Raw genomic sequence first — 27,733 nt, 5'->3', positions numbered from 1 at the left:
CAGAGCAGATCTACACACATAGGATTAGAGCTTCTATGCAAGTCTAGTCCCCAAAGAGGGCATTTTGGTGACATTTTTGCTACATGTTTTCTCCATCCTCTATTCACCACCTGTTCTGCTGCCTGCCTGAAGCTCAGAGTGAGAAACTAATATACCCCAGGGACCTACAATAAAGGGAGCTGGGATTGCTCCTAACCTCTAACTGCACAGCTGTCCTACCACCAACCTAAAATGGACACAGCAAGTGAAGATGCGAAGGAATACAGTTACTGTCTGTGAGGTGAAACAAGGACATCCAGGCAAGGTAATCTCCCAGGCCTGACTGAAGAGGTCACATACTTCTAGGCTTATGGTGGCAAAGATACTGTGYAGCCCCTACCTTCTCCCTCTATTCCATACCAAATCTTCTTCCTGCCCTAGGCTACTCCCACATGTACAACACAGAAGCATTTGGAAGATCAGGGCCACAGTTTTAATTTCAGTTTTAACACTGAAACATCTGCCTCTTTCAATGGCAAAAAAAGTGAAGGAAAAAAAATGCTATAATCAATAAAGTGTTTGCTGAGTTGAATCTTGCACAGAATCTGTCAACAGGTAATTTATAAATCTAGAGAAAAGAAATTCAATTTTACTGTTAGAAAAAGCACTTTCAGACAAAAATTACTCTGCCTCAGTACGATTCAGCACACAGCTGCATGCATAGCTGAGATGGTTTCATCCACGCCAACAGCTATTTCCATGTCATTATGGCTAACATACAAAAACCCAACACTTTAAGAGGCACACAGGACCAATCGTCCTCCTGCTTAGTAAGGAAACCCCATTGGCTTCTGTCTAGACATCATGCAAATGTGTAAACTCAGCTCTCAGGAACTTAGAGCCAACTAACAACCTGCTGTCTGAGGTACTAGGAGCAGAGTCACAGCTGCTCAGGAATCTGGATCCATCAGAGCTACCTCAACATCAACCCACGTTCCAGGGCAGGTTTTGTAACCTGTATTGGGTCCTTTGCTGCCGTAGCTGTGCTGGCAGCCATCTCCAAGGGTGTTTAATGGTACTGTAGCTACCGCGCTGCCTTTGGCTACACAACAGGCACACCTGGGGCACTGATTCACAAGCAGGTTCTTGCAGTAGGTGCGTGTCAGGGAAGTGTCTCTGATGGCCAAAGTGGTGACACCTCAAGCAGAGAGAAAGGCAGGCATCACAGCTTGCAGGGGACAGTCTCCTCTGCTCAAGTATCTGCCATGGAGCCTGATCCCAACTCTCAGCCCAGCACAGCTGCACAGCTCGTGGCACACTGCTGATGGCCACTGCTGTCTCGAGCCCAGTGGCTGCCTCCTTGCTGAGCAGTGCTCGCCCCATGCAGCACCCCACAGCTCTGAGGCATAATTATCTCTTTTTAAAGTTTCCCCTCCCCCCCAGCTTAAAGTGTCTGAAATAAYGAAGAGATGACACTGCTGTCTGCCAGCACAGGAGAGGTGTGCCAAGACCTGACCTGAAGGCCATTTTAGAGTAAGGCCTGCTGGAATGGTGGCTAAGGACAGCCCAAGGCAGTAGGAACATCTTTTCCCCAGGGTGTTGAGGGACTGAGGGCTCACGTGACATATTCCTGCTCCTACAGCAGATCTGTGGACGAGTATGGAACTGTCCATACACCCCTGAACAGGCTTCAAGCCATAAATCAAAGCAAACCACACCAAGGTCAGAGCAGGCAACCCACAAGAGACACAGGGAATTGCATCACTTCACACTGAAAATGTCATTACAATCTAATAGAAAGAAATCCTTCCTTCTCTCTCCTGCATYTCTTATCCTTCATGCTCATGTAGTCACCGTCAGCCTCTGAAAAACACTGAAGCCGCACAATTGCCATCATAGATAAWTTTTTCCTTTTTATTTTGGCAATAAATATAACTGCTTTTGAATACAGAATGCCCAGAGGCAAGGAGACATTCACACCAACTCTCCTCTTTGCCTGAATTTTCTTTCTTCTGTGGCACAATCTKCCTTAAGGACTAACCAGCTCCCTCGGCAATCAGCACATTAGAGCAACTATTCAGCTGATGAAATGGCGTTTCTCAAAAACTAGCAGCACGACACTTGCAGAGCACTCTGCCCAGTTCATCTTCCTCCCAGCTCAKCAGCACCTAAGAGCTATTGCTGGCTGACTGTTTCCAAAGTGCTTGGACACTTTTTAGAAAATTAGCTGTTGTTGATCCCAGAAGTACATCAGTGGCAATTCACAGCACAAATGGTCCTTGCTCTTGTGAAAATCTGGAGGACTTAAGTCTGGACAGATCACAGCAATTAAACTGCTCTGAAACACAAAGTGACCACTACAAACAGGCTGCATCTCTCCGGGATGAAGGCTAAGTCCTCTGTCAGGGTGGAGCTGGAGAACTCTGACCTGCTGCTGCTCCATCTATCCTGGAGACAGGGGGCTGCACAGCTTTGCACTAGTACAAGCCCTTCATTTCACACAACTGACCATCACCATTCACCACTTCACCTGTAGGGAAGATGGGCACATGCATGGCTCTGATGAATCACAGGACCCACTGRTTCTTGCTAGAGGGAAGACTGCCAGTTTGAGGCCAAGGAGAAATCTAGTAATACAGAACTGGGTAGATATGGCCATTTCTCAATCGGCCACAGACAACGCAAACATGGAAAACGTAACTCTAAATCCTGGTAACACAGAGCCTAATATGCAGCAGTCCCCAGGAAAAAATACCCACACAGTGCTACAAGACACAAGCAATAGTGGCACAGCAATGCTTAGCTCTCCGCAAGCCCAGGTCTCACTTGGCTGGGGACAGCATCAAGATTTGCAACACAATTGCACAACCACAGGTGCACATGCTCTGGTATCTCCTTCATTCCTCCATTCCTGTTAATTCTCACACCCCTTCTYGTAGCTTCCCATTAGATGTAATTTAGTAAGAATGACATCTGCACTGAATGGTCGACCCAGATCTCAGTGTTCGCTCTCTGCTCATCCATGCAGAACGGTCTCTGACGCAAGCTTGGTGCAAACTTGATTTTGGCCCAGAATCACTGATGGGAAAGGCACAGTGAAAGCAAAGTCAGTGAACAGCTGACAGTCCACCAGTAACTTCCCAGATCCCCAGAATGGTTTCTCCCATAGAGAACTAGGAAAGAATCCCAGTACCCACACAAGAACAAGTTMTAACTCCAAGGGCAAGCAATGTGCTGGCCCTGGGCCAGCAAGGCTGGCAAGCTTCTGAGCTGGTCTATAGCAAAGTTACCCAAGGAGGTCAGAGCCACCTGCCAGCTGAAAGACTGACTGATCTGGCCACATACTAGTCCAGCCCATTCATTCCACACCAACTCACCACACACACAGCCACGTGCCAGACCCCTCCTTCACCAGAGGGATCAGTTACACTATCACACACATGCCAACAGCAGCAGTTTCCATTTCAAGCCTTTTTGATAATGAATGCTTCTGCTACAGATAAGCAAACTTGTTAAACCATGCTACAAAACAACATCCTTTCTGGCATACAGAACAGCTGTGCTGGAGGGAAAGGTAGCTAGACAGRGGTATCTCTATTGCCTGATGAATGTAGGATGCCTCCACCTGAATTTAACCTTGCAAAAGCTGGAAACATCACTTTAACTACAGCAGCACTGCAGATTTACTGACCTGTAAGAAAGCATTAACAAACTTGCTAGTTTACATTGCTTCAGCCTCTGGCTACAGGGCTAAAGTCTGATCTCTCCCCTGCACTTTGGCAAATGGTGCCTGCTTGAAAGCTTTTTGCATATGTATTCCAGGACACCCAGATCGATTAGAAATAGGAGGGAGAGGGGAAAAAGCCTAATCTCCAGCCCTTCTCTTGGAATGTAAAGCCATCCAGACATCAAATAGTCCCTGGGGCAGCATCTGTCAATTCTGGCTGACTGGGCTAGGTTGACCAGAGCTATGTTGCATTTATTTACATGATGTTTGTGAACAGAAAAACCCCACTTATAATGGAGATTTAAATATATATAAGAAAAATCTAAAGGCAAAGTCTCCCAGTGTTTTGGGACATGTTCTCATCTCTCAGTGTGCATGATAAGCAAGGGCAAAGCAACCCAGCTAATTCACTCCCTGAGGTGCATGGCTGGACAAACAACATTTGCAGTCACACAAAATAACCCCTCTGAAATACATAGGATATGGCAAGCTCTCCCTCACTCCCTGATAGTTTTCGGTCACGGTGGGGCTTGCTTTCTTTGGCAGATGGCAAAGCAAGTCACCTTTGGATAAAAAGGTGCCTGGGTGGCCCTGATCAGTTGAAAGCTGTGGCATCCAACAGTTTTCTTTTGCTGGACATACAGATGCAAATTCAGCAGTGGAAGTTTTCACAATGTACATGCCAAACGTTGCATGTTGMCATAAGCAAGCCGGAGAGTAAGGAGGAACTGGTTTCAGAGGCAAGCTTTGAAAGGCACGTTACAAGGCTGGGCAAAAAGCAGAGAGGTCAGGGCCCTGTTTTGAGTAACCTCAGGTCCCACCAGTGCTAAGAACTATCACTCACAGCACTTCTGAGCCACTGAACAAGCAGGTTCATTGTCAACAAGGATGGAGGCTCATTAACAGGGCAAGGAGAGGGCCTCCAGGCAGTGCTGACAATCGCTCTATAGTGGAGCGGGAGACATGCTGGAAGTCTGATACGAGAGATTAAGTCTGGAATAGCAGGGGGAAGCCAAGATCCATTAGCAGAGCTGTGTGGGGATCCCGGGACTGAAAGGACACATGGCTAAKAGCTTCTTTTAAAAGAACGGTACACGGCCAACATGGCACAGAGAGACAGGATGRAAATGGCAGAAAATGTCAGTGCTGACCTGCCACATAGAAGTAATGCCAGGAGAAGGTCAAACACTGTTTGTTCACGTGATGCCAGCACTGCCCTCCACACCAGAGCTTTGCAGATGCATTTCTAAAAGCTTCAGACATTTCCTGTAATTGTAATTGACTCTTGCCAGATTAACAGACAGGCCCTCACCCCTCAGCTCTGCGATCAAAGCGTGATCCTCTATTACAAGAAGTCAAAGGGCTGCCTGTCTGCCCACCCTGTGGGAAGGGGGCACCAGGGAATGGAAGAACAAGYTTTGGGAAGAGCCAAGCAGAGAGTAAAGCTCAACTCTGCAGCTGGGCAGAAGAGCTCCTGAAACCAGCAGGCCAGGAGCTGGTAGCAGCGTTCAAGATGGAGCATCATGCCCAAGGCTGGTAGATCTCCCCAGTGCCCTGCAAGTACAGTGCTATTGCAAAGAGAGGCAACATAGCAATGGTACCAGAGAAGCCCAGCTTAGAACCAGGGCAGCCTCTTCTGCTCCCTCATGCCTGCACACAGAACACTGCCAGAATAAAGGAACAGTCTTGTCCTTCAGTGTAGGTCAGTCTCCAGCTGTATGCAGGACATGAGACAAGGTCCTGGAGCCAGACTGAAGCTACAGCGGTGCCACACACAGTGACTTGGAGCTGGGGCCCCTGGCACCTGAGGAGCGAGTGAATYCAACAGTATCAAAGCCCTGCATGGATGCTCTTAGAAGTCTTATGTGGCCTTCATTCAACTTTCAACTTGGATTCATTTCCTCCCAAAGCAAAATTAAGTACAGTAATTAAGCTTGCTTTAATCCTGAACAAACATGTCTACATTGTGCCAAGTCTCCTTGGATTCATTTTCCTGCACATGCCTTGGGAGACAGCCCTGGGGAGCTCAGGGACCAGGAGCAGCATGGAGGAGGGTGCTTTGGTTGATGACGACTGGCCCATGCAGACTGCAGCCAGCCTAACCTGAGATGKCTGCAGCACCTGTAATCACATCTCCCTAAGGAATGATGGGAAGGGCATGTCTGTGGCTAGAACACCCAGATGCGACTCCAGCACCGGGCAGGGCATGCACATGGCTGGAGGCTTCTAATAATTTCCTGTTTATTTCCTTTATCCCCTCCTGTGTATCAYGTGCAAAGAAACACCTCCTACCTGGAGCTTCAAAAAGTCTCTGCCAGCTCTGCAGGAGCWGTATCAAGGTGACACAGAGCAGCAGCAGGGGACACAAGCAAGCCAGCGGCAGCTGCTTTTCTCTTCTCCTTAAAGTAGAAATAATGGGCCCTTCTCCCTTGCGGCTGGCATGAATATTTCATCAGCAAACTGCCTTATCCCATAAAAGATTTTTCCCTCTCTGGTTCAAATGGGAGAATACAGCTTACAGATCCCTTCTCTGCCTTAGCAGAATGGCCCCAGGTCATTTTGGGCACAAAATCAAAGTGCTGGGTGCAACCAGAGAGCTCTGAGGATGARAGGATGGAAACATGTCAAGGTTCCAGGCAACTCAGTATCTTGGGGAAGACCGTGCCCAGCTATCTCATGACAGTACTTAAATATCCCAGGAACACTGGTAAGGCAACATTGTATCCTGCTTCCACAGGACAAACAAGTTCCCCATTCTTTACTGCTGACAGAGAGAGCAGCGTCTGCCCCTCTGACCCCGTATCTCATTACAAGGCATCAAACACTGGTCCTCAGCAGCTACAATAAATCTCTAGGGTCTCTTCTGGGCATGAGAAGTGTAAGGGAAAAGAAATGCTAAATATCTAGGACCAMATGATGCAGCTTGAACACATCCTGTGCTGGATCACTTATGGTATGGCATATTTCAAAGCAGAGCAGACTCATAGCAAGAGAAAAGGACTGGGAATTACATGTGCTGACACACTTCCCACTCTGCCAGAGGCCTAAGATCCAGGCTCTGCTGGAATGGGTCAGCATTGGTCAGACACCACCAGATTCCCTGGATAGTGCTGTGAAAGCCATTCCCTTCCCTGCTCCTCCTCCCATGGCCAGGGCTTTGCACAGGCACTGCCCAGGACCTTCATGGGTTACCCTCCATCTCCACAAAAGGAAAAGGAAAAATTATCCTTTTACTTCATAGTAGTTTTGGAAGAGAAAGTTTTTTTCTCCTCAGGCACATTTAAAGAGAACAAGGGAAGCCTTACAGCAACACCTGAGGAAAGATCTGAAATGCAGGAAGAAGGGCAGTAACACACTCTGAGCTCCAGCTCTCCAAATCTTCAAGCCCTCCTGAAAAGAGCATCTATGTCAGTCTCTTAATGACCGACCATGTTGGTAACAGGCCTTCAGCTAAACTAACAACCTGTTTGGGGAAAGCCTTAAAAGTAGTTCCTGGTTTGACTGATGTTTTCAACAACACTTTCACTGCCAGACAAGCCTCCATCTGGGTGATCCCWTGTCTCTAGCACAGGAAGGATGATGGACTCCTGTCTGAGCTTGGAGGCTCCCATTCCCCAGAGTTACTACTAAGGTTCTTGCACACTCAGCTTCTACTTAAATTAAACAGGAACAAAGCCAATCCATCCTGCCCTGCAGGACCCTTTCAGGGAGATGGAGCCAAAGATGGAGTCCCTGGGAGAAAACTGGGATCTTGGAGAGCCATAAGACCAAAGCAAGATGAATCAGGAGGTGGTGGCTGGGAGACTCTCCACTATCATGTATTTTGAGCAGTCACTGCACTAACACAGAGTGAGGGCTAAATGCTGTTCACTGCTTGGGCAGTACTGGACACTACACAGGGCCCAGTGAATCCTAAAGAAGAGACAGACCATCCTGAGGGAGAAGCACAGGAAGGTAAATCACACAGGYAATGAAGAGAATAGGTACTTACATGGTTAACAGGAAACCACAGACCAAGACTGATCACCCTTGCTCACCTTTTTCTCATCTCCCTCTTGCAGGAGCTGGAGGTGGCTCCTCTTTTCACTGTCCTTGCGGAGGGAGCTGTTCTGGTGGTGTGGCAGGCCTATTGGCGGGGACACACTCCGGCCCTGCGGGTCCACCCATGTGTAGATGTGGTTGGTGACRTAACCCCCAGGGATGCGTCCCACTGAATGCACCGACAGGTTCAGCTTCTTGCAGCCTTTCAGTGCCTGGAAGACAAGCCAAGGAGAGAAGGAGGTTAATGCCAGTGGAGGAGCGAGGACAATTCTGCCTTAGGGCTGTGGGGCAATGTGGCTTTGTCTTTCCTCCTGCCTGGAAGATCTCAGGTTGCTCAGCAAACACCTGCAGAATAAGTGAGCTACACAAAGCTAGTGAAAGACCTGGGATTTTTCTCTCTCTCCTGAACTGCAACATTATCCAGGGGAGGTTGCAGGTGCTAACACAAAAACTACGCTCTCCCCATTGGCCAGAGAAAGAGAAGAGAAACACAGAGTACAGAAGGCAGGTTGGGTAGCAAGGTGCCCAAGAGACACTTCAATGTGAACTGACTCTGAAGACTGAGCAGTTTTTGGCACTTAGGGAAGGGGTGAGAGCAGGACAGAGATCAATGCTTGAGGAAAACAGCAGTGCTGCTCCCCACAGCTTGGTCCCAAACTCTTAAGCCAYTGGAAAAGCAGTCAACTGCTCCCAGAAATTCAGCTTCCATTGCTATTTCATTACCAGCAGCCTCTTCAGCATAAATAGTCAATTAACGAGTAGAATAATCAATAAACATACACATATATTTAAAACTGCATGCACCAACATGACCTTGACATCCAGACGCATTTTCAATTACTCCTCCGCCTCTCCAGCTCGCACTGCGAGAAGCTGAAAGAGGTTTTATAGTAAAATTAAATTAACTTTAAAGAAGTTCTCCCTGGGGACAGCTCTACATGCTGACCCCTTTTCAGGTCTCAGGAACATCAGTCCTCGGGATGCGCACTCAGAAAGGGATGGCTTTGGATTTTTTTTTTTTTTTGTATGTACGTCCTTTTGATGAGCTGCTCCTGCAAGGCCTCCTCTCTCCACTGAGCAGGGCGGCTGCTGAGGGAGACTCATGACAGGGGAGAAATAAGACTAATAGCTTTGGGATAAAGAATTATACTGTCAGTAATACTGGTCTGGCTGGATCCCAGCTCTGACCTGGCAACTCTCCTCTTCCTCCCTGCCCGGGTTAAAGAGAATCCAGCTAGCCAATTCCCAGTTCAGAGTCTCCATTGCATATAGCAATTTGGCTGCAAATTCGTCACATGCTACCAAGGTCACTCAGCCTGGAGAGCTTAAATGAGGACTGTGAAACCAACAGCCTCATCAGAAGAAATGTAGAGCCTTTTAATCTCCTGGGCTGCTCTCTAACTCCAGCCCCCGCYTCCTTAGCTCCCCAGCCCCCGTAATATACGGCCAAAGGTGCTACATCATCCCACAGTGAATTCATCCCACATATCTCGGTTCAGTGCACGATAACTGAGAAACTGAAACAAGGACAGCTCAGAGCAGCCCTGTCCAGCGTAAAAAACTCTGTTATAAATAAGAATCAGTGCTTTTAAAAACCGAGAACAAGCTTTGGTTAACCATTACACACTATTAATGAAACCAACCTTTCCAAAATGAGCAAGTCAGGAAACTTGCTGCTCCATCCTTTGCTGCACCACTGGGGTCCACTCTGCCCAAGGTACTACTGCTGCTTCTTGGTACATTTTCACATTGCATGCTCTCGCTCTGCAAGCGAACAGCACTGGGTTGTCCGTAGCCAAGCCCCACATCTGYGATGGGGACCTCTCCCTCAAAGATGTCATCCGCCATGACCCCTGCTCTCCCTACTAAGGGCGTGCAGGGTCCAGACCAGATGGCCGACAAGCCAAGCTGCTCATCACACCAATCTTGCTGACACCAGCCCAAGCCTCACTCGGACAACGGAGCTACTTCTGAGGCCCCCCCCCCCCGTCGGCTGCATGGGACAGCTCTCAAACACGCGCTGCAGAGCRGGGCCCTAGCCATGCCTCAGGACATGGCCCTTTCATCAGCTGCCACGCAGACGGACTTAGGACAGTCTGAACCCCAAATYAGTGGGTCAGGTGGGCAGGGAAGCTTCTCGCCCACCTTAGAGTTACCAGTGCAGAATGACACCCTCAAAACTGGAGTAATTGGAGACTTCTCTGTGAAATCCCCTTTTACACCTCCATTTATTTATCTGGGTACCAAGATAGCAAAACAGCACTTTCCCATGAGCAAAGTCTCATCTCTAAACGAGGCTGCAACTCCTAACGAAGCACAAACAAATAGTGAAGATAATCACTGATTTGACCAAAATGCCCAGGGTTACCAAGCCATGTCCTGTGAGACATAGGATCTAGTCCTTCCTCTGCCACGGAGAGGCTGTGTAACCCTCTCTGACTGGTGTTCGCGCTCCCAGCCTTTTTCCCCTGCTAGACGACAGGGCAGACTCTCTGAGAAATGGTCGTGTTGATCCCGGCACTCCTCACACGCATACGCTCATACAGAGCCTCCAAGCCAGCAGCTGAACGTCAGTGCAATTTAAGTAAGGAGCACAGAACACTCTCAGAGCTGAGGCTGGCCCAGCGGCATGCTCTCCCCATTCTCCCCGCATTCACTGCCGTCCCATTAGCTTAGCAGGTCTCCTCGGGACTGACGCAGGGCTCCCATTTCCTCCCTTCCTCAGGGCGTCCCTGCCAGTGGAGGGGAAGAAGAACTGAAGAGAGCCATTGGGGGCTTTTATTACACAGCAGGGACCCCAGGYGCTGCGTGGGGCAGGGCTCCCTGCTCCGCTCCGGCAGCGGCACGGCACAGCCTGCCCCCAGCACAGGCTGCTGCTGAAGACGAGGCGAGCAGAACGCTGGCGGGTCCCATCACCTAGAGGYCCTCGCCTGAAGGTCACTGCTTCTCAGGAGGCACAGTAAAGTCTCCAGGGGCAAGAGGCTAGAGATTTACAGGGAACGTTTTATGCCCTCCTGTAGCTCCCTTGATGGAGCTGCCAGGAGATGGGATCTCAGTCAACAGGGAGATGTTTTATGCATGAGGGTGACAGCAGAGAGCCGGAGGTGAGGAGAGCAGCTGCTGGGCTGTGCCTCGAGGCAGCAAGTGGGCCAGGGCTCTCCAGCAGCCTTAGTACAAGAGGAGACAGGAAAGGAGGAAACAAACAGGCGCTGCCACCTGTGCGCATCACCATCTATGCCCATCRGGGTGTTGCTGCAAACGGTCTCTCCCAGGAGCAGAGAGCACTACAGCATGCCCCACGGCTCACTGATCCTAAGCCCGGAGTGGTGGTTGGGGGTACTTTATTTAGTCTTTCATACTTTTTTCCTGAAGCATCTAATGGACACAGTAAGTGAAGTGGTTTCCTGGCCAACACAATGTTTCTCCRGGATGATCCCCATCACAGAGACCTTCTCCACACTTAGGAGCCCTTTGGGACGTAGCTCCTCCAGCCTCCAAGTCCCCTGCACTGGCATGAAGGGAAACATATCCTCAGYAGCCCAAACTCTGGAGCACTAACAGAAGCAAAGCAGAGAAAACAGCCATAATACACCATCCAACCTTGTCTCAGCTCACTATTGCAGCTCAAGTGGGTGAGAGACCAAGGCCTTCTGCAGAAACAGGGGCCCAGGACTAGGAGGAAGACAGCAAGGGATGGCTGCTCAGAAAAAYTCCATGTGGCTAGGCTGACATGGCTAGTATTTGTCTGATGGTATACCACCTCCAGACCACACTGCTTCTCCAGTTCCCTCCCCGAGATCCTGTGCCAGAAAGAACTGCTGTCTTTAAGGATAAGGTGCTATGGAGCAAAGCAGACATCAAAGTGGATTTTCAGTGCTACTGCCCAGATAAATGGAGTCCAGGTTAGCCTAGCCCAGCAGGAACAGCTCACACAGCAAAGTCCCACACGTGCTCAGCATCCTCATCAGATCTGCCGGTCTTTAGGTATAACCCAGGGCCTGCAGTGGGGCTCAGGCTTCCTCCAAGTGATACTCAAGAACTGCCCTGAACCTCTGAAAGCCCYACTTGAACACGTAGGCAGCCACGTCAGTGCCAGGCAATGCAAACGGCAAGAGCAGCACCTAAATACACCAATTTGGGAACTCCCAGCACAAGCCCATCCTTGCAAGGGCCCAGCTGSGCCTGCCACGAGCTAGGAGAGAGCATGAACCTCACTGACAGAGGCAGGCGGTTCTATTCTAGCACTTGGGTTGTGTTTGCTCCAGCAAAAGATACACTTTRTTAAGAACAGAAAGAAAAACAGAGAGACAAAGAAAAAGAATTTGGTTCTGCAGTCCTGTTGCTGACTTTTCCACATCTAAGCAGCCCCTTCTAATGGGATCCCAGTGTGGTTTCYGCTTGAATACTGATGAAATAGCTCCCTTTGCTCTTAACTTCACAAGCAAGTAGCTACTGGATCTTTGCCCTCCACTAACAAAATCCTCCTATCTCAGCTTTTGCAAGCAACAGGCTGCTTATTTCAAGCTACAGCATTATGCAAGGAATTTAATTACCAGAGGCAGCAGATTAATCAGCCTCTTTTACCATCAACAAGTATCTTGAAAACAGCCTGTTACCTAAACTAGATCTTTACCATAAAGAAATGTAATATTTACCAATTAACAACGCTAACCCTTGATAATTCCTTGCCCACAGCTACCAGTTTGACTGGTCAAGCTCTTTCTTGGAAAGAGCAATGAAGCCTCCTCTCTTAGACTGCTCTAGGATCACTATTTCCTGAGGCCAATACCAGTATCTGGGGGAGAGCCCAGCATACCTCTTCATAGTCATCACGGGTAAAGTCACGGATATCCAATCCTGCTGCAGGAACCACGTATCAAAACCTTCACAGGATGTAGCACAAGATGCAGACTGTCTTTTACAGAGCTGTTGGATGATCACAGATGGAGGATGACTATTGCACCCGCAAAGGACTTGCCTTTCCACTGCTAGGCCAAGTAGGACCAGCCATGCAGCTGAGCAATGGTAGCCCAGTAAACATTGGCCTCAGTAGCCAGAGATGCAAGCTGCTTGGCAGCCCTGCCCTTGTGCTAGGGGCTAAACATACTCAAAGAGATGGTCTTCATCTCAAAAAGTGCAGGCAAGAAAAGCAAGAAGAAAGAGGAAATGTGATGTAGGAACCACCTTGTCCAAGGTGACACCACAAGTCCCTGGAAAGGTTGATAAACCGCTCTTGCTTGGCATGGCATCATGTCAACCAGTAGATAACTGCCTCTGCATGTGCTGAGTCTCCATACTTCTCCCTGCGACTCTGACCTGCTTTCCAGAGCTGTCTTTTTACAAGTCAGTCCACACCTCGAGCCCCACTCTCATCCTGTCCCACCTAATTCACAGCCTGCAGCAGATGGCCATTGACACCATATGCAGCTTTCATACAGCTGCCATCCCACTTGCTCTATCAGCTTAATAACCTATGAAACAACCACGTCACAACACGAGCAAACCCTTCACAAAACTATGAGGTGGTGAAAGTGCTACAGGCCACCAGGCATCCCCTCAAACCACACCRAACATGTATATAGCAGTGTGACTATGCAGATATGTAACAAACCATTGCAGGCACCACTGAGATACGGCCAAATTCAGGTAAAAAGCAGTAGCTATTTAACAGTATGCAGCAAAACTATAGGACCAGGTGAGAARGGAAGCAAAAAAATTCAGCTGACTCTTTTCTAGAGGTCAGTCTCCCCCAGCCCCGATTCAACACAGCCATCAGGCATGCATTTAAATGAGCAAGTATTTAAGCATCTGCCAATAACATGTTTAAGCACAGATCTGAAAAAAAAAAAAATCAGTCAATAATGCACATTTGTAGTTAAGACTGTAAGAGTAGATTTTTGACTCATTAGCTTGCATTAACTTGGAAAGGCTTTTTTTTTTTTTTTTTTTTTTTTTTTTTTTTTTTTTTTTTTTTTTTTTTTTTTTTTAAAAGATAGTTGTTTGTCTGGAAATGCATCTTCATCTACACTACTGAGCTAGACAATGTATGTATTATTAGAGAATAACGCAGTAAATGATACCCCACACTGTCCAGAATGGAAAACTCGAGCTGAGGTTAAGCCCAGGTTTAATCAGCTCAGGAGACAAATCCCTCTTTTACTGCAAGTACAAATCACTTGAGGAATCTCCACTTTTAAACCCCATAAGAAGCGTGTTTACTCCAGCAAGCCAAAGCACTGTTCTACTTGAGGTAGGGGCCCAACACTAGAGCAGGAGGATGAGGGGTGAGGAGTACTTGCACCACCTGCCTTCTCCCACTGGCCACCAGAGTCTTGTCAAAGTCACAGGGAAGTCAGCACAAACAGTTTCTCCAACGTGGTGRCCATTAGAACCAGTTTTGCTCAAACATCCCAGCTCCCTGGAAGCTTTTTGTTCTTTAGACAGTCACTAGGGATTCAAAGGAAAATTCACATGGCTGTGAGTGGAGATGAGATGGGAAGCAGTGTTTTCTCTTGGAAAACAGCACCACACATGTTCTGTAACAAAGCACAGCAGGTGTGGGAATGAGATCTGGCACGGGCCTGTCAAGTGATCGTATACGTCCACACACTGAACTAGACTTTCACTTGGCACACAGAACTGCAAAATTACGAGGCATTAGGCAAGCCAAATGAGAGACACTTCCATACTATATCCAAACAGAGTCAAAAATCACTATCAGATGCTTCTGTGAGCTTCAAGTAAACAGARCTTTTTCCTCCATTTTCCAGCACAGGGAGAATCTCTCCAGCTTCCCTTCCGCTTTTTCTTGCTCYGCCAAAGCTGATGCATCTGTTCACCTTCTGGTCTGCAAAAGCATCTCTCTTGGTATCCAAGGAGAGGAAGCGTTATTATCCTTATGAGAAACGGAGAAGGAAAATGATGCTCTGTGGCACAGAAAACATCTTTCTGAACACTGACTTGACTCTTTTTCCTAGACGTGAGAAATCTATAGTGAGCTTTTGGAAGTGTTTTCCAGCCCCTTGCACGCAGCAGAACATCAGATGAACATTCAGCGCTCCTCCTGGGCCACCACCAACCACTGCAAGGAACAGGATCTGCCAGGAATAAGCCATTTCCTGGAAGTGTACTGTTCTCTTATGGGGGCAGGCTGGTTCAGCAGTCCAGATTCCAGATGGCAGGGGCCATCCATACCTTGCAAAGCTTGTAGCTGTTTGAGGAAGACTCTTTCTCCCATCACACTGGGGACACAAGAGAGAGAGGCATACCCAGCAGCTCCTACACTGCTCCACCMTAGTTAGTCCCTTCAGTTCTGCTGCCTTACATTTCCATCAGAGTCAGAAGAGACCTAGACTGATTTGACATCCCAAAGAATAAGTCTGTAGGTAATTTTCTCATCCACTGAGCATGATTAACTAGCAACTTTGGAAAGTTAGCAGCACAAGACAAGACATAATGACTTTCTCCTGCCAGCTGTTCTTCTGACAGTTATGAAGTGCTAAGGCAGAAGGTTTCATCTTGAAGGATGCTCTAGCCTCAATACTGGGTCCTGTGAGGAATCCAAGGAACCACCATCATGGAGCATTTGCCATAAGTTTCCTAAAAACAGCTTGGTCCTGTCAGTTTTATTGATACAGCACTAGGACACTGCATGGACTGAATGAGACCACTTACGCTCACTACCACAGCAACAAGGTGCASCCTGCTGCTATACTACCATTGAGCCAGTATCTTAGGCCCTCTCCTTGCCCCCGACCTCCTTAAAAATGAAGCAAGACAAGGCCTGGATGGCTCCTAGCTGGGAAATCTCCAAGTAACAGAGGCTTGCAAACAGAGGCTTCACAGAGCACTGCTCTGATTCAGCACGTAGATGCAGGGTGCTAGAGTGCCCTAAGGAAACAACCTCACAATGAGACTCGAGGTTAAAGTCTTGCTTCTAATAAAAGAAAGTGCTTGGAGTGGAGAGATGCCGCATAAATGAAAATCATTAGTAGCCATCAAAGCAGGCAAGAGCAAAGGCTAATGGGCTGAGCTGGAGAGGCAACAGCATTAGGAGTCTCTGCAAGCCCTCGGGGGATGTACCAGTGTGAGGGGACAGTGACCGCTGCATTACAAACACGCAGCTCAGCCTCACTGGCAGGATGGAAGGTTTTCAAGCTAAGGACAGAGGGCCAAAGCTGTTCAGGACAGAGAGAGCAGCTGATTGATGCCAGGGCATCAGAGAGCACAGCAACAGATACCTGCACTCAGAGAAGGCGGCTCCGCTTCCCTTAGCCCCCTCCTCAGCAGTTAAAGCAGCCAGCCAGCCTTGCTCCCTGGAGATAAAGTACAGATGGAGTCCTATCATTTCCTGGGAACAGCCTAGAGCCGGGGCAGTCCAATTTCATGCTGATGGCAGAATCCAAATACAGCCTCCGGCTGGAGTGCCACACTGCTGGGACTGCAGGCACAAGGGGCTTCGTGCCATCTTCCCTCCTCAGTCAGAAATAACCAGTGCTCGCTCTGCTAAGCCCACTGGGAACCCCAGAACACGCGTGGAGACCATTCTAGATGGGCAGCTTCATACAAGCATCCAGAGCCAGATCCTGCCCTCTTCCAGAGGGGTTCCCTTGCATGCAGATGTGGACAGCTGCTCCTCCTTGCCCTCTCCCTTCCAGGAGGCTGCACAGGCACCATGGGCATCACTGGCATTGACAGAATCCATCTGGAGTAGCATATGGCTGAGACATGGCAGGTCACAGCAGCTCAGCCATGATGACACAGAGGGTTACGGGTTAAGCCAGGAAGAGAACTAAAGTTCTGGTATTGCAAGGGTTAATCAGCTTTGTTAATGAAGAGGAAACCCAAGCAGGTCCTCAAGGTCTGAAGTGCCCCAGCTGCCACCTTCACCTACAACCCCCTACACCCCCATCCCTCCCAGCTGCACTGCCCAGCACAGGCAGTAGTCACACAGCAGACAGTATGGGCAAGTACCTGTGCAGCATGGACAAGCCAGGCCTGAAGAGACGCTTGCCCTGGAGCCTCYGCAATCCCATGTGGAACCATGCCCTTGCAATTGGCACTCTCAAACTGCATTTCATGCCACTGGCTGATACCAGGGACTCCTCAAGACTCCTCACCTTTGCCCAGCCGGTCCAAGAAGCAGGATTATTCTCTTTTCTTCATTTCATTTTCAATTTAATTTTTTCAATTTAATTTCTCAGGTCTCACAAGAAATGGCCAACTAACTATCTGGGGATCAGAGGCACTAATTAATCACAAATCAGGAACAGCACAAGCAGCCTCCTCAACACATTTGTCGTTGTCAACACGCAGGTATTTTGGCCAGTAGGGACCACATTCATGGCAGAGAGCAGGATCCATTTTTCAGCTGGTCTTCTTGAACATCAAGCTATCAACAGGAATTAACTTCTAGCCCTACTTCCTTGGCTTCTCCCACACTGCACATCTACTCTGGCTTCTTRGGACACGGTTGTACAAGGTCCCAAAATCCCATCTGAACAAGGGCTTTTGGTCAGGTGCATTGGCCCTTGGTGGAGAGGGGTTTATGGCAGGTTTCCCCCACTGCAACCTCCTTTCTTGTAAGGCAAGCAGCCTGAAGGCTATTTGCCCAGCAGCCCAGCTAATGCTTGAACATCTAACACTTCTCCTTTCCCCACTCCCAACAAGGTGCCGTAATGCTAGCAGGTTGGTACAAGTCCTCTGACCTCAGTGTTGCTTCAGCCCTACTTACAAAATAAAGCACAGTGAGCTTCTGCCTACCAGTCCTCCTGTGTTGGGAGAGGTGCCAACAAAGCACAAACAAGAGCCAGCATCTGCCCACACAAATGATGCACTTTCCATGAAGCAGGTCACCTAACTCCATGCGACAAAGAGGAAAGCTTTTCAGACCAGAGGTTTTACCTAACAGAAAAAGTGAAGGGTGATGGAGAGAAAGGACAGGCTCCGGGTGTGAACAATACAGGGAGAACTCCCTCACAGACATCCGAGTTCTCTTCGGCCGGACAAGAACAGAGATACTGTAACAAAAGCACAACATAATTCAGACTGCAAGCTTTCTGAGAGAGTATGCTATTCCACTGGTATACTGAACCTARTCCATTTACACTGGACCATTAAATAAAATAATTCCACCTCCTTAATGTCTGCAGCATCAGCCAGGTGCAAACTGCATTTCCATTTTCTTTCTGAAAGTATTTCACGGACCTACTACATGCTGTTCAGTGCTGCTATGTTCCACTCCAGACTCAAGATATATCTGGCTTTGCCCCATCTATAAYGGGTGTGGACATCATGGCACAAAAGGTTTAACACTGGCAGAGTACGCAGACATATCTGGTAGAATAAAAGCTTAAGGAAATAATTCAAGTGAGTCTGAGGATTGCTGCCAGAACGTTTAGCTGGAAAACAGCCACTGATTGCCTAGAAGTATTATTAGAAGCAGCAAGTGGTAGAGAGAAGGGCAGATTGATTCCACAAGGCCACTAATCCTCTGACACCACGTAATTTAATTATCCATCAAGTCCTTCAAGAGCGAAGTAATTTCTCAAAATAAGCGAAGGGGAAAAAAAAAACAACCATGCACACACATATATCATGGGTGTCCACACAAGGTACTACCTTAAAAAAAAAAAAGAAGAAGAAGAAGAAGAAGAGAATAAAGATCACACTCTTGCCCAACAATTGCTACCCCTCAGTCACAAACACACACACACACACACACATCAGGGAAGTGGGCAGTGGCTTTGGGCTTCTACACAGCCTAGCCTTGGCAGATGCGCCCTTCCTGGGCATCAGGCGAGCCATGGCCTCTGCATCAGGTGAGTTTGCCCATCGGAGTCTCACATTACCAACGGCAGTCTTCCTCTTCTGTAATTTCCAGCCCCCCTCATTCTTTCTGCTTCTCAAGGTAGTCGAAAGGCTGAAAGCTGCCTGAAAACATCTTCCAGGTCTTCAAAAATTCCCCCAGTAGGAACACAGATGTCAGAAATCAATGACAATTAATCACCAGCATTCTTCTGGCAGCCTGAATAAAATATGCGTCCTGTACAGATGCAGCCCACTCACCTTCGCTACTGATGAAATGAGCAATTTATTCCAATTCATTCCGTTAGTGGGTAGATCACAGTTTGATACAAGAAGCATTGACTATGAGCCATCCCCCCCCTCCCCGCTGCAGACGCAAGCTGCTTTCTTCCCCACAATAACAGACTCCACGGAGCTGTTTGGCTCCTTGGGCTGCTCAGATAAYGGGTATTCAAGCACTTGTTCCATTTGCAAGCTGCAAAGGTCACTGAGGAGGTTATCAGTCATTAAAGTCCCACACAACTTTGCACCAACTAAGCCCCCAAAAAGTAAGGTATAGACTTAGAAAAACTGTGAGGGGGAGAGGAAGGCAGAGAAACCACAGGAGGGAGACAGAGGGAGCTTTTACAGCATGTTTCAGAGCCTTGGAGGTAACAAATTGCAGAAATTTGTCTAACCACTATTCCCTGCACTGTCTTGCGATGTTCCTGTTAAATCCAGGGGGGACCCAGACTGATCTCAGCCCTGCGGGCTCGGTTAAGCTGAGCAAAACCATCTCGCCGTCAGCAGAGATGAGGAAGCTCCCTATTTCCGCTATCGAGGTGAGAAGACTGCGGAGGTAGGACTGCCAGCCCTTCTCCATGAATTTGAGGTTTATTGGCTAAAAGGCTCCTCTGCAGGTGGAAAGGATGGAACAGAAGACGGTGGGCAGAGACACTGTCTGCACGACCCCCACAAGCAGGCAGCAAAAGCRTTACAAGGCTACTACAGCTGCAACCAGACACCTCAGGATAAGGCTGGAGGCTGAGTTTGCCAGGGGCTGTACAAATGCACAGGGAGACACCGTCCCTTGCTCCAGACTGTAATCTTAATCGCTGAAAGGAGTTGGGCAGGGGAAGATGGAGGCAGAGAGGCAAAGGAGCGCGAMTTCCCCAAGGCCACATCAAGAGCAGCCAGTGAAAGACCCTGAGGTTTAACGCTCTCCCGGCGCTCCAGCCTCCTGCTCAGATCAGAGCCCGGTAAGCTCCGACGGGCAGCACAGGCASGGAAGGCAAAATGCCTGCACAGGAGCATGGAGGGCTCTAGAGACAGGTCCTTCTAGCCTAGCAAAAAACAGGCTGGCAAGGCCACGCTGTTGATGCTAACCACTGCCCATGCCATGCTGGTGTGAAGAGCTGCCAGGAGGCCTCCAGCCAGCCAGCTCAGAGCTTTCCTCAGTGCTAAAAAACCCCTMAGACCTTGCCAAGACCAGCAGAGCACATAAAATGCAACCTAGTACCAAGGCCTGGCCGTATCCTAATCGGCTCTGATAGCCCTACTCAAGGGACGGGACAGTATCCTCCCTCCAGGTAGAGGATATGCCAAGCAGGACGTAAGATGGCATTTGGCCTTACAGTCTTGAGGCTGTAGCTGTAAATGAGATGCCTTGGACCATGGGCACCCCCCTGCCATGCCGCCCGACAGACAAAGACCGAGGGAACTGTTCCAGAGCAGCGAACCCACGACCTCTGTCTGGGAGGATGTGGGGCCAGCGTGGGCAGGAAAGCAGAAGACTGGTGCAAGAAAAAGACAGCATAGAGTAGGTGCGGGTGGAAAAACAGAAAAGGGGCAAATGAGACACAGAGGGGAAGTGGAGGCACTCCAGATGGGTGAGAGGAACGAGAGAAAAAGCAGGGGGGTAGCTCAGGGATAGGAAAGGGAGAGTACGAGATGCACCTCCCCTCAGGAAGACACAGGGGAATTGCAGGAGGCCCACCCGAGCCCACTCCTCCTATCAAAAGGCAAAAGGTGACAACAGTTTGGTTTTCAAGTAATGCCACTTATGCAAATACATGCAAATGACTGTATAATTATGGTGATTGGGCACATTAAGCTCCAAGGCACTGGGAGGCCCATGTCCCTTTCACTTGGGAATGTCAAGGCAAATCTTAGCTCCAGGGCTTTCTTGCTAAAGGAACAGGACAATTTTTAAAACAGTAAAAAAGACAGATGGTTTTATTTTAATGCAAGCCTGGAAATCTGTTCTGTGCTTTCGGGAGGGGGGGGGGGGAATCTTGATCAAAACTCTAAAATGTTTCTTTTCTTTTCTCTTATCCCTCCACATCAATTATAGTACTGAAAAAAAAAAGCAATAAATATGATGAGAATGTCCAAGATATCCAGATTGTGCTTTTTGCCTGGATATGGTTAGCTACTTGGTGAAAAACAAACTGTGAAAGAATCGATGGGAGGGGGGAATGACAAAGGCACTTTAAATGCCCAATGATGCCCACTCGGCATCTGCAATAATCAGAAACCTTTCCAGTCTTCCCTGCCCACAAACCCCATCCTGAGAGTTTCAGGCACAATTTCTGAGCTCCAGCAGTGTGGAGCTGGCAGGAACGGAGATCCTACGAGCTGCAGTCCTTGCTTCTCCTGTTCTTACTAAGCGCTTGATGGTCAGTAACAGGGAAAATTCACAGGGCACCCAGTCAGAAGAAACTAAGCCAAATCATTTTAGCAGATGTGTTGTCAGTTCAGGCAAGGGGATTTAGAAAACAGTAATTCTCCAAGGAGACACGGCATTGAGGAAGGTGTCAAAATTAAATCCATCGTCTTTCCTGCGGACAAAAGAACCGAGTGAAGATATTTTAACCACCAGCTATGTTGCATGCTATCACTTCTGTTTTCTTCTGACAGACACTGGGAGGAAAGGCAGGCTTTTATCCTTTGGGCAACCTTATCAATTTCTCTACTGAGGCAGAAACATTTCTTTACACGGAGCTCAATGAATAACATATCTATACTCCAAGAACACAAAGATGCCATAACGATACTAACACCGATGAACAAGCTGTTATCAATGCCAACAGGAAGCAGCCACCCCTACTTTGAAGGATTTAGTTTCAACAAAAATGACAGAGAGGGAGTGATAATAGAGCATTATCGTTCCTGCATTACAACTTGAGGCAAGGAGAGATTAAGGACCTCATTCTAACCTTTTACATCAGTACAATGTCATTTGATTTCATTACAGTCGATTATGATTTGCTCACATAATGAAGGGAAACAGATGACTTAAATAACTTGCAGTATGAGAAATCAGTGGCAGAGCATCAAACACAGCTTGTCCCTGCTCCAGTGCGATAGCCAAACCCACCTTTCCACAGGACCCGGGAGATGCTTTCTGTACATGCAACTTCACTCCGTTGCCCAAATTGTAAGTTAATTTGATCAGCTCAGTTTAGCTCACAGTGACCACCAAACACTGCTCTCAGCCCAGCAGCTGACCCTCAGTATCAGGTTAGGATCAACACTCATGCCTGGCCCAAAGGGACTGCGTCACCGGATCTGCCTGTGAAACCAAGAACATCACTTGCTAGATCTATACTCTGCCACTGCGAATTAAAACTAATTTAAAATGCAAATACTTCCAAGTCCCAGAATACCCCTCCTCCCCCTTTCCTAGGGGGAGATCCTAGTGACATTATACCTCCCACTGTCACCCTCAGAGCTCAGTGGCAGCTGAAAGTTAAAATGGAAACTGTTTGCAGGACAGAAAAGCAGAGCAGAAGCCTGAGGCATTGCAAGACACCTGCCTTTTAATCTGTGAGTAGCTTCTTGTGAGTTGTTTGGGTTTTTTCTTTGTTTCAAAATGTACCAGGAGCCCAAGGAGTAGGTTATTGCTCTAACTGTTGGAGTAGGTGCTGGTCGCATCCTTCTTTTCCATGCTCCAGCCATCTGAGAGATCCCTTGGGGAAGGGAAACATTTCTAGGCTCTGGATTAGTCAGTGACTTCTAACATACAGATACAAGCAAACAGGCATTTAAAGAAATAAGCTTTTTTTTTTGTTTTGGTTTGGTTTTTTTTTGGAATCAGACCGATATATCAATCTCACTCCCATTCATCCTAACCATGACTATACGTGACACTCCACAACCTCAGGTACTCAGAGGGTTAAAAACCAACCAAAAAAAAAAACTTGTTTCTGCTGTTACAATTGCATGTACACCATGGTGTTTACTGACTGTAGCAAATAAGCAGTCTCAGATAATGATAATCAATTAGTTGGGCAACGAGAAGAAACAACAAAAGGAGGTTTGCTTTCTTACAAGCGGTCTGGAAGGTAAAATTGTTCTATATATACTTCCAAGGTTCAGAGCAGCACATTTCTTGTGTTTTCTCAGTGGTCTCTTAGCAATATCGCTAAGACCCAGAGCACAAGCAGCTTGAGCCCTTTCTATCTCATATGAAATATTACAGTCACTTAAGAAATCACTTTGCTGTCACAAGTGTCCAAATGAACAGATCATTAAAACAATTAAAAGGAGAATGGATACATACATACATATATATATATATACACACACACACACGTATGTATATTAACGTCTGCTTAGTACCATCAGAGTAGGAGAGAGAAAGGCTGGTATGGAGCAAATGAAAACCTCTGGCTCTAACAGAGATAAACAGTGTAAACAGAGAGATGGTGCCGGCTAGCGACCTGAGCCTGTTCCATCACGGACGAGCCTTCCCTGGCAGGGCTGCAGCAGCAAGTGAATCTGCAGAAAGGAGAAAGCTCATGGGCTCTCAGATTGCTGTACTGGATTCTGGAGTCTTTTCTGTTCTCAGTAACAAATCTACCTTATCACAAGCTTTCTCCTGACCCCATAATGCCAGCAGCAAAACCCACAACTTCCTTTCAAAGCCACTCTAAAGAATCAGTAACTACTGGCAACTTAAAAACTAATCCTGTTCCTTCAGAATAAACATGATGCAAGTCCATTGACTTTGCCAGAGTTACCACAAATTTACACCAAGATGTACAAAATAATCACACTAAGACAGATGCACATAAATCAGCAGTTTTGATGATTTTGATCAAGTTGCTCTGGATTCACCTGGCTGAACAGAAAGACGTAGCAGGCCAAACAGTCTGATGGCACATATCAGCCCAGCTCTTTTAAGGCTGGGTCTAACTCATTAAGCCAAATACTCCTCTGTTATAAATCAGGATTAATCCCTCAGTCATGACACTTCACACTCACCTCTCTCCCCTTCCTTCCTCCTCACCAAACAATTTAAAGGACACAAAAACCTACTACAAAACAGTAAAAGTAAGGGATGGGGGAGAAAGAGAATGGATGTCCAAAGCAAAGCAAACAGTAGAGGAGAAATACTTCCCCCGTGTCATATTCTGATGGTCTAACAACAAATACCTCCACTTTAACTACTCTGGACAAAATACCATAGTTGATCGATATAAACATTCAGCACTACTGCTATAATATCAAATGTGTATTGTAAAGAGACCAATGAAAGCTAGACGAGTTCTAAAAATATGATAGACAATACAAGCTTCTTCACTTAAATCATAATTTAAATTACAATGATCTTTTGCTAAATTGCACTTGAATGCTGGAATGATCGAGCTATAATTGTAATGGAGTCATTTAATTTTGATTTGGATGAAACACAGAGAGCACGAAGCAGACAAGGCATAAAACTCCACTACTTACATAACGGTTAAGAAGCTGGTCATTAAGTGAATTGATTTGGAGTGCTTCAGTAATCTCATCATTTAATTCAGGATTCCACTTTTTATCTAATTTACACTAAAGTATATACAAATCCTATTGCATTGGTCAAAGGACACCAATAAGTTTTCAGGTGGATCAGCGTGCAACTCATTAGTCACGTCTTTTTGCCCATGATTCCACCCTTGGTGTATCTTGACTGAGTGATGCCTGTAAATAGGAGACAGCAGACTGAAACTGCCTCTTTCCCCACTGAAAGTTTCTTTCCTCTCAGAGAGAAGTCCTGGAGAAAAACTGGTACTCCTGCACAGCCATACACAAAAAGAAAGCAACTGAGTTATGATTTGTAACAAGGATGCAGTAACTGGCCTGTGAGCGTTAAGAGGTTTCACAAACAGGTTAAGATGTGTGGTGTTTATTCACTGCTCTGTTTGAACTGCTTCATTATCTAATTCAGCATCTCGGAGCACCCAAACAGATAGAAAGTTGATTTCTAGTTAAGTAACTTTTTTGTCTGTCACACACTAGAGAGAAATGTGCTTTGGAGCAGGCCAGGCCAACATTAGAAGGACTGAAAGAGCCTGCCTGACCTCTGCAACCATCCTACCCCCTCAAGAGCAAGCTTTGACAACTTCTCCTGGCAACACACTTTGCATATTCTGAATACTGAGGCTGTCACACACAGACAGCTTTTTGCTGCAGGATAGTTAAGATGGAAGTGCAACCTGGAAATCATGTTCCTTTTCAGAGCGATGGAGAGCTAGACTGTCCCTCCACACACAGAAACGGGAGCCGTGCTTTAATCAGACAGCTGMTGATGGAGAGGTCACTATACCTACTAGTCTAAAGCGAGTGGACAGTGTTTGGAGGGATCTGGCTACACAGCTCTTGGTTTGTATAAGGAAAGCCCCTCTCTGCTCACCTTTCGCAAGCAATAATCCTAGCCTTCCTAGGAAGGAAAAACAACACAGATTCCCCTGTATTCGATCCTCACTACCGTGTGCACATAAATTCCTGTGAATGAACCCAGCTCTTACGCAAGCCAGAACCACTAAGTGGGTCGTACAATTCTTTCTGGAAACAGGAGAGTGCAAGAATTCTAGAAGGTACCAGTACAGCCGGGTCCACGACAAAACTGTTGTTTAAAGAAGTTCAGCTCACAAGCAGAAAATTTCTAAGCCCTCCCTTTCATGTCAAGATCACGCCAGCAATATAAAGCTCTTGTTGCAGAACAACCCCTTGGTAAATTGCATCCTACAGGAATTATTTTTGTACAGGAAGCACTTAGCTTTACACAATATTAACAGAGTCTACAAGACATCACGTACATTGTATTAGAGAACAAACTGAAACAGTTATTATGTGAATTACCCAGCCAGCGGGTTGAGTCAGTGACAAACTCATTAACGGAGCAAAGAATTCCTGACATCTGGTTTCTACCCATCCCAATGCAGCAGACAAAATACACTCTTGGGAATCTTCAGGACACAAAATCATTGGCTAACTTTCAAAACTTCTACTGCTGTTTCTTTTATCATTAAGAACAAAAAAGCAACAAATGGAAGAATTCCTACAAACCCTTCCTCTGGTCTCAAAGATTACTCAGGAGTAATTTTCAGCCTGGAAGACATGCTATTGCCTGAGGAACAGATTTAAAGACCATGCGGGGAACAGGCAGGCTGGCTGTTTAAGACACTGTTTAAAGCCACACAAGGTCTATGCGCTTTTGGTGGAAGGCACTACTGGAAGCAGGCTGTGAACAGAAGTGCTTCCGTTTATTATGGAAGAATTCAAGTACAAACACCTGCAAAAGAGCCCTGTCACCCCAGATACTGCCTCTCCACGCGCTGCCTACAAATTGGAGCCCTAAGGGTCTAGACTGCTTCGCTAAGTTCATGGCTGATACTGCTGCGCCATAAGAATACGCTGAGCCTACCAATTCAGCAACAAGCCACTTCCATGTGCCAGCGGAAAATCACCTGGGTTGCTCAAACATGGGCTTAGCCACAAAACAGTGAGCTTCAGGTGAAAAATGGCTCAGTTTACAGAGCTTCCCCACCTAGCCTTACATGAAAGCCTGCATGGATAGCAGCCTTGCTGCTGTACTTGTTACAACAGATTTCTGAGGCATACGGAAATGTGGTGTGCTGCATACACATACTAAAAAAGACCCAGTGGTACTTCAGTTGTGTAACTGTTCCCCTTCTCACTCTGACCTACTCAGAAAGGGATTTAGGATCTCCTGATTCTGGCACTTTAGGTGCTCCTAGTGGGAAGCAAGCTGTTCTGTGTCTCTGTGCCTCAGTTTCTCCACCTCAAGGAAGATAAAACACGGTCTAGTGCTTAGGAAAAAAAAGCATGCCTTGCAATCAGGCTCGGACAGATTTCTAACTTCCACGAGTCTCCCAGACTGAAAAGACGACACAAGCAGCATTGCTACATTTCACAGAGGTGCTGTGGGGGGAAAGAGGGGGGAAAAAAAGGAAAAAAAAAAAAAAAAACCCAAACATTACTTGGTTCACAAAGGAAGGACCTACCGTGCGGAGAAGCACACGGGAGGCTGGACTCGCCGCCGGGAGCGGGCTCCTGCCCAGGCCGCCGGCGGGTCTCCGTTACTATTTTCACTCGAAACTTCCCGGCTCGCCCTCCCGCGCCGCGGGCGGCCGCCTGCCCGGGGCGCGCGGCGGCCGGCCCGAGGCAGCGGGGAGAGGCGGACACGGCCGCCGCGGACGGGGGGGGCGCGCAGCGGCCGAGCCCCGGGACGGGACGCGGCGGGGCGGGACAGGACGGGGCGGGCAGCGGCCGCAGCCGCCGCGGGGGCCCTACCTTGACGGCCTCGGCGTGGGTCACCCTGTCCAGCGGCTTGCCGTTGACGCCGAGGATCTGGTCGCCGACGCGCAGCCCCTCCCGCTCGGCCAGGGAGCCCGGCTCCACCAGGGACACGTAGATGCCGACGCCGTGCTCGGCGCCACCGCGGATGCTGAAGCCGAGGCCCTCGTGGGCCTTGCTCCGCCGCAGGGTGAGCTGCCGCAGCTCGCCGGGCGGCGCGGCGGGCGCCGGCGGCAGGTACGGCCCCTCGGCGGTGTACTGGTCGAAGAGGAGCTGGTCGGAGCGCGGCAGGACGAGGCGGAGCAGCGGCAGGAGCTGCCGCCGGCGCGGCCCGTCGAGGAGTGCGCGGAGGGAGCGCACCAGGTCGCAGACGTTGCGGCGGCCGTGGTAGGCGTTGAGGCAGAGGATGAAGCGCTCCCGCTCCGCCTCGCTCAGCAGCGCCGTCAGCGCCTGGTGCAGCCGCCGCACGTTGGCCGACAGCGGCCGCGGCGCCGGCCCCGCCGCCGAGCCCAGCGAGCCCGACGAGGAGGACGAGGAGTGCACCGACACGCCGTCCAGCTCCGCGCTCATCCTCCCGGCCGGTCCCCGCCGGCCCCGGCCGGTCCCCGCCGCCGC

General features: G+C 48.3%; 1 protein-coding gene across 3 annotated transcripts in view; it reads right to left on the bottom strand.

The window, feature by feature from the left end:
- Nucleotides 1-27,700, bottom strand: part of WHRN (whirlin) — a 59,538-nt gene extending 31,838 nt beyond the window's left edge. For all 3 annotated transcript variants that reach the window (XM_085320142.1, XM_085320143.1, XM_085320144.1), the window contains exons 1-2: nt 27,116-27,700; nt 7,744-7,959 (exon numbers count right to left, since the gene is read on the bottom strand). In XM_085320142.1, the coding sequence (XP_085176268.1) occupies nt 7,744-7,959; nt 27,116-27,688 (789 nt within the window). In that variant the 5' untranslated portion in view covers nt 27,689-27,700. The remainder of the gene's footprint in view (nt 1-7,743; nt 7,960-27,115) is intronic.
- Nucleotides 27,701-27,733: the final 33 nt, after the last annotated feature.

This window comes from Rhea americana, unplaced genomic scaffold (assembly GCF_003343005.1).
Source record: "Rhea americana isolate MKP2758 unplaced genomic scaffold, rheAme1 scaffold_61, whole genome shotgun sequence".
In the NCBI taxonomy this organism is placed as follows: domain Eukaryota; kingdom Metazoa; phylum Chordata; class Aves; order Rheiformes; family Rheidae; genus Rhea; species Rhea americana.
Note: the sequence above shows the minus strand (reverse complement) of the source record. Positions and strands in the feature narration are given on the sequence as shown.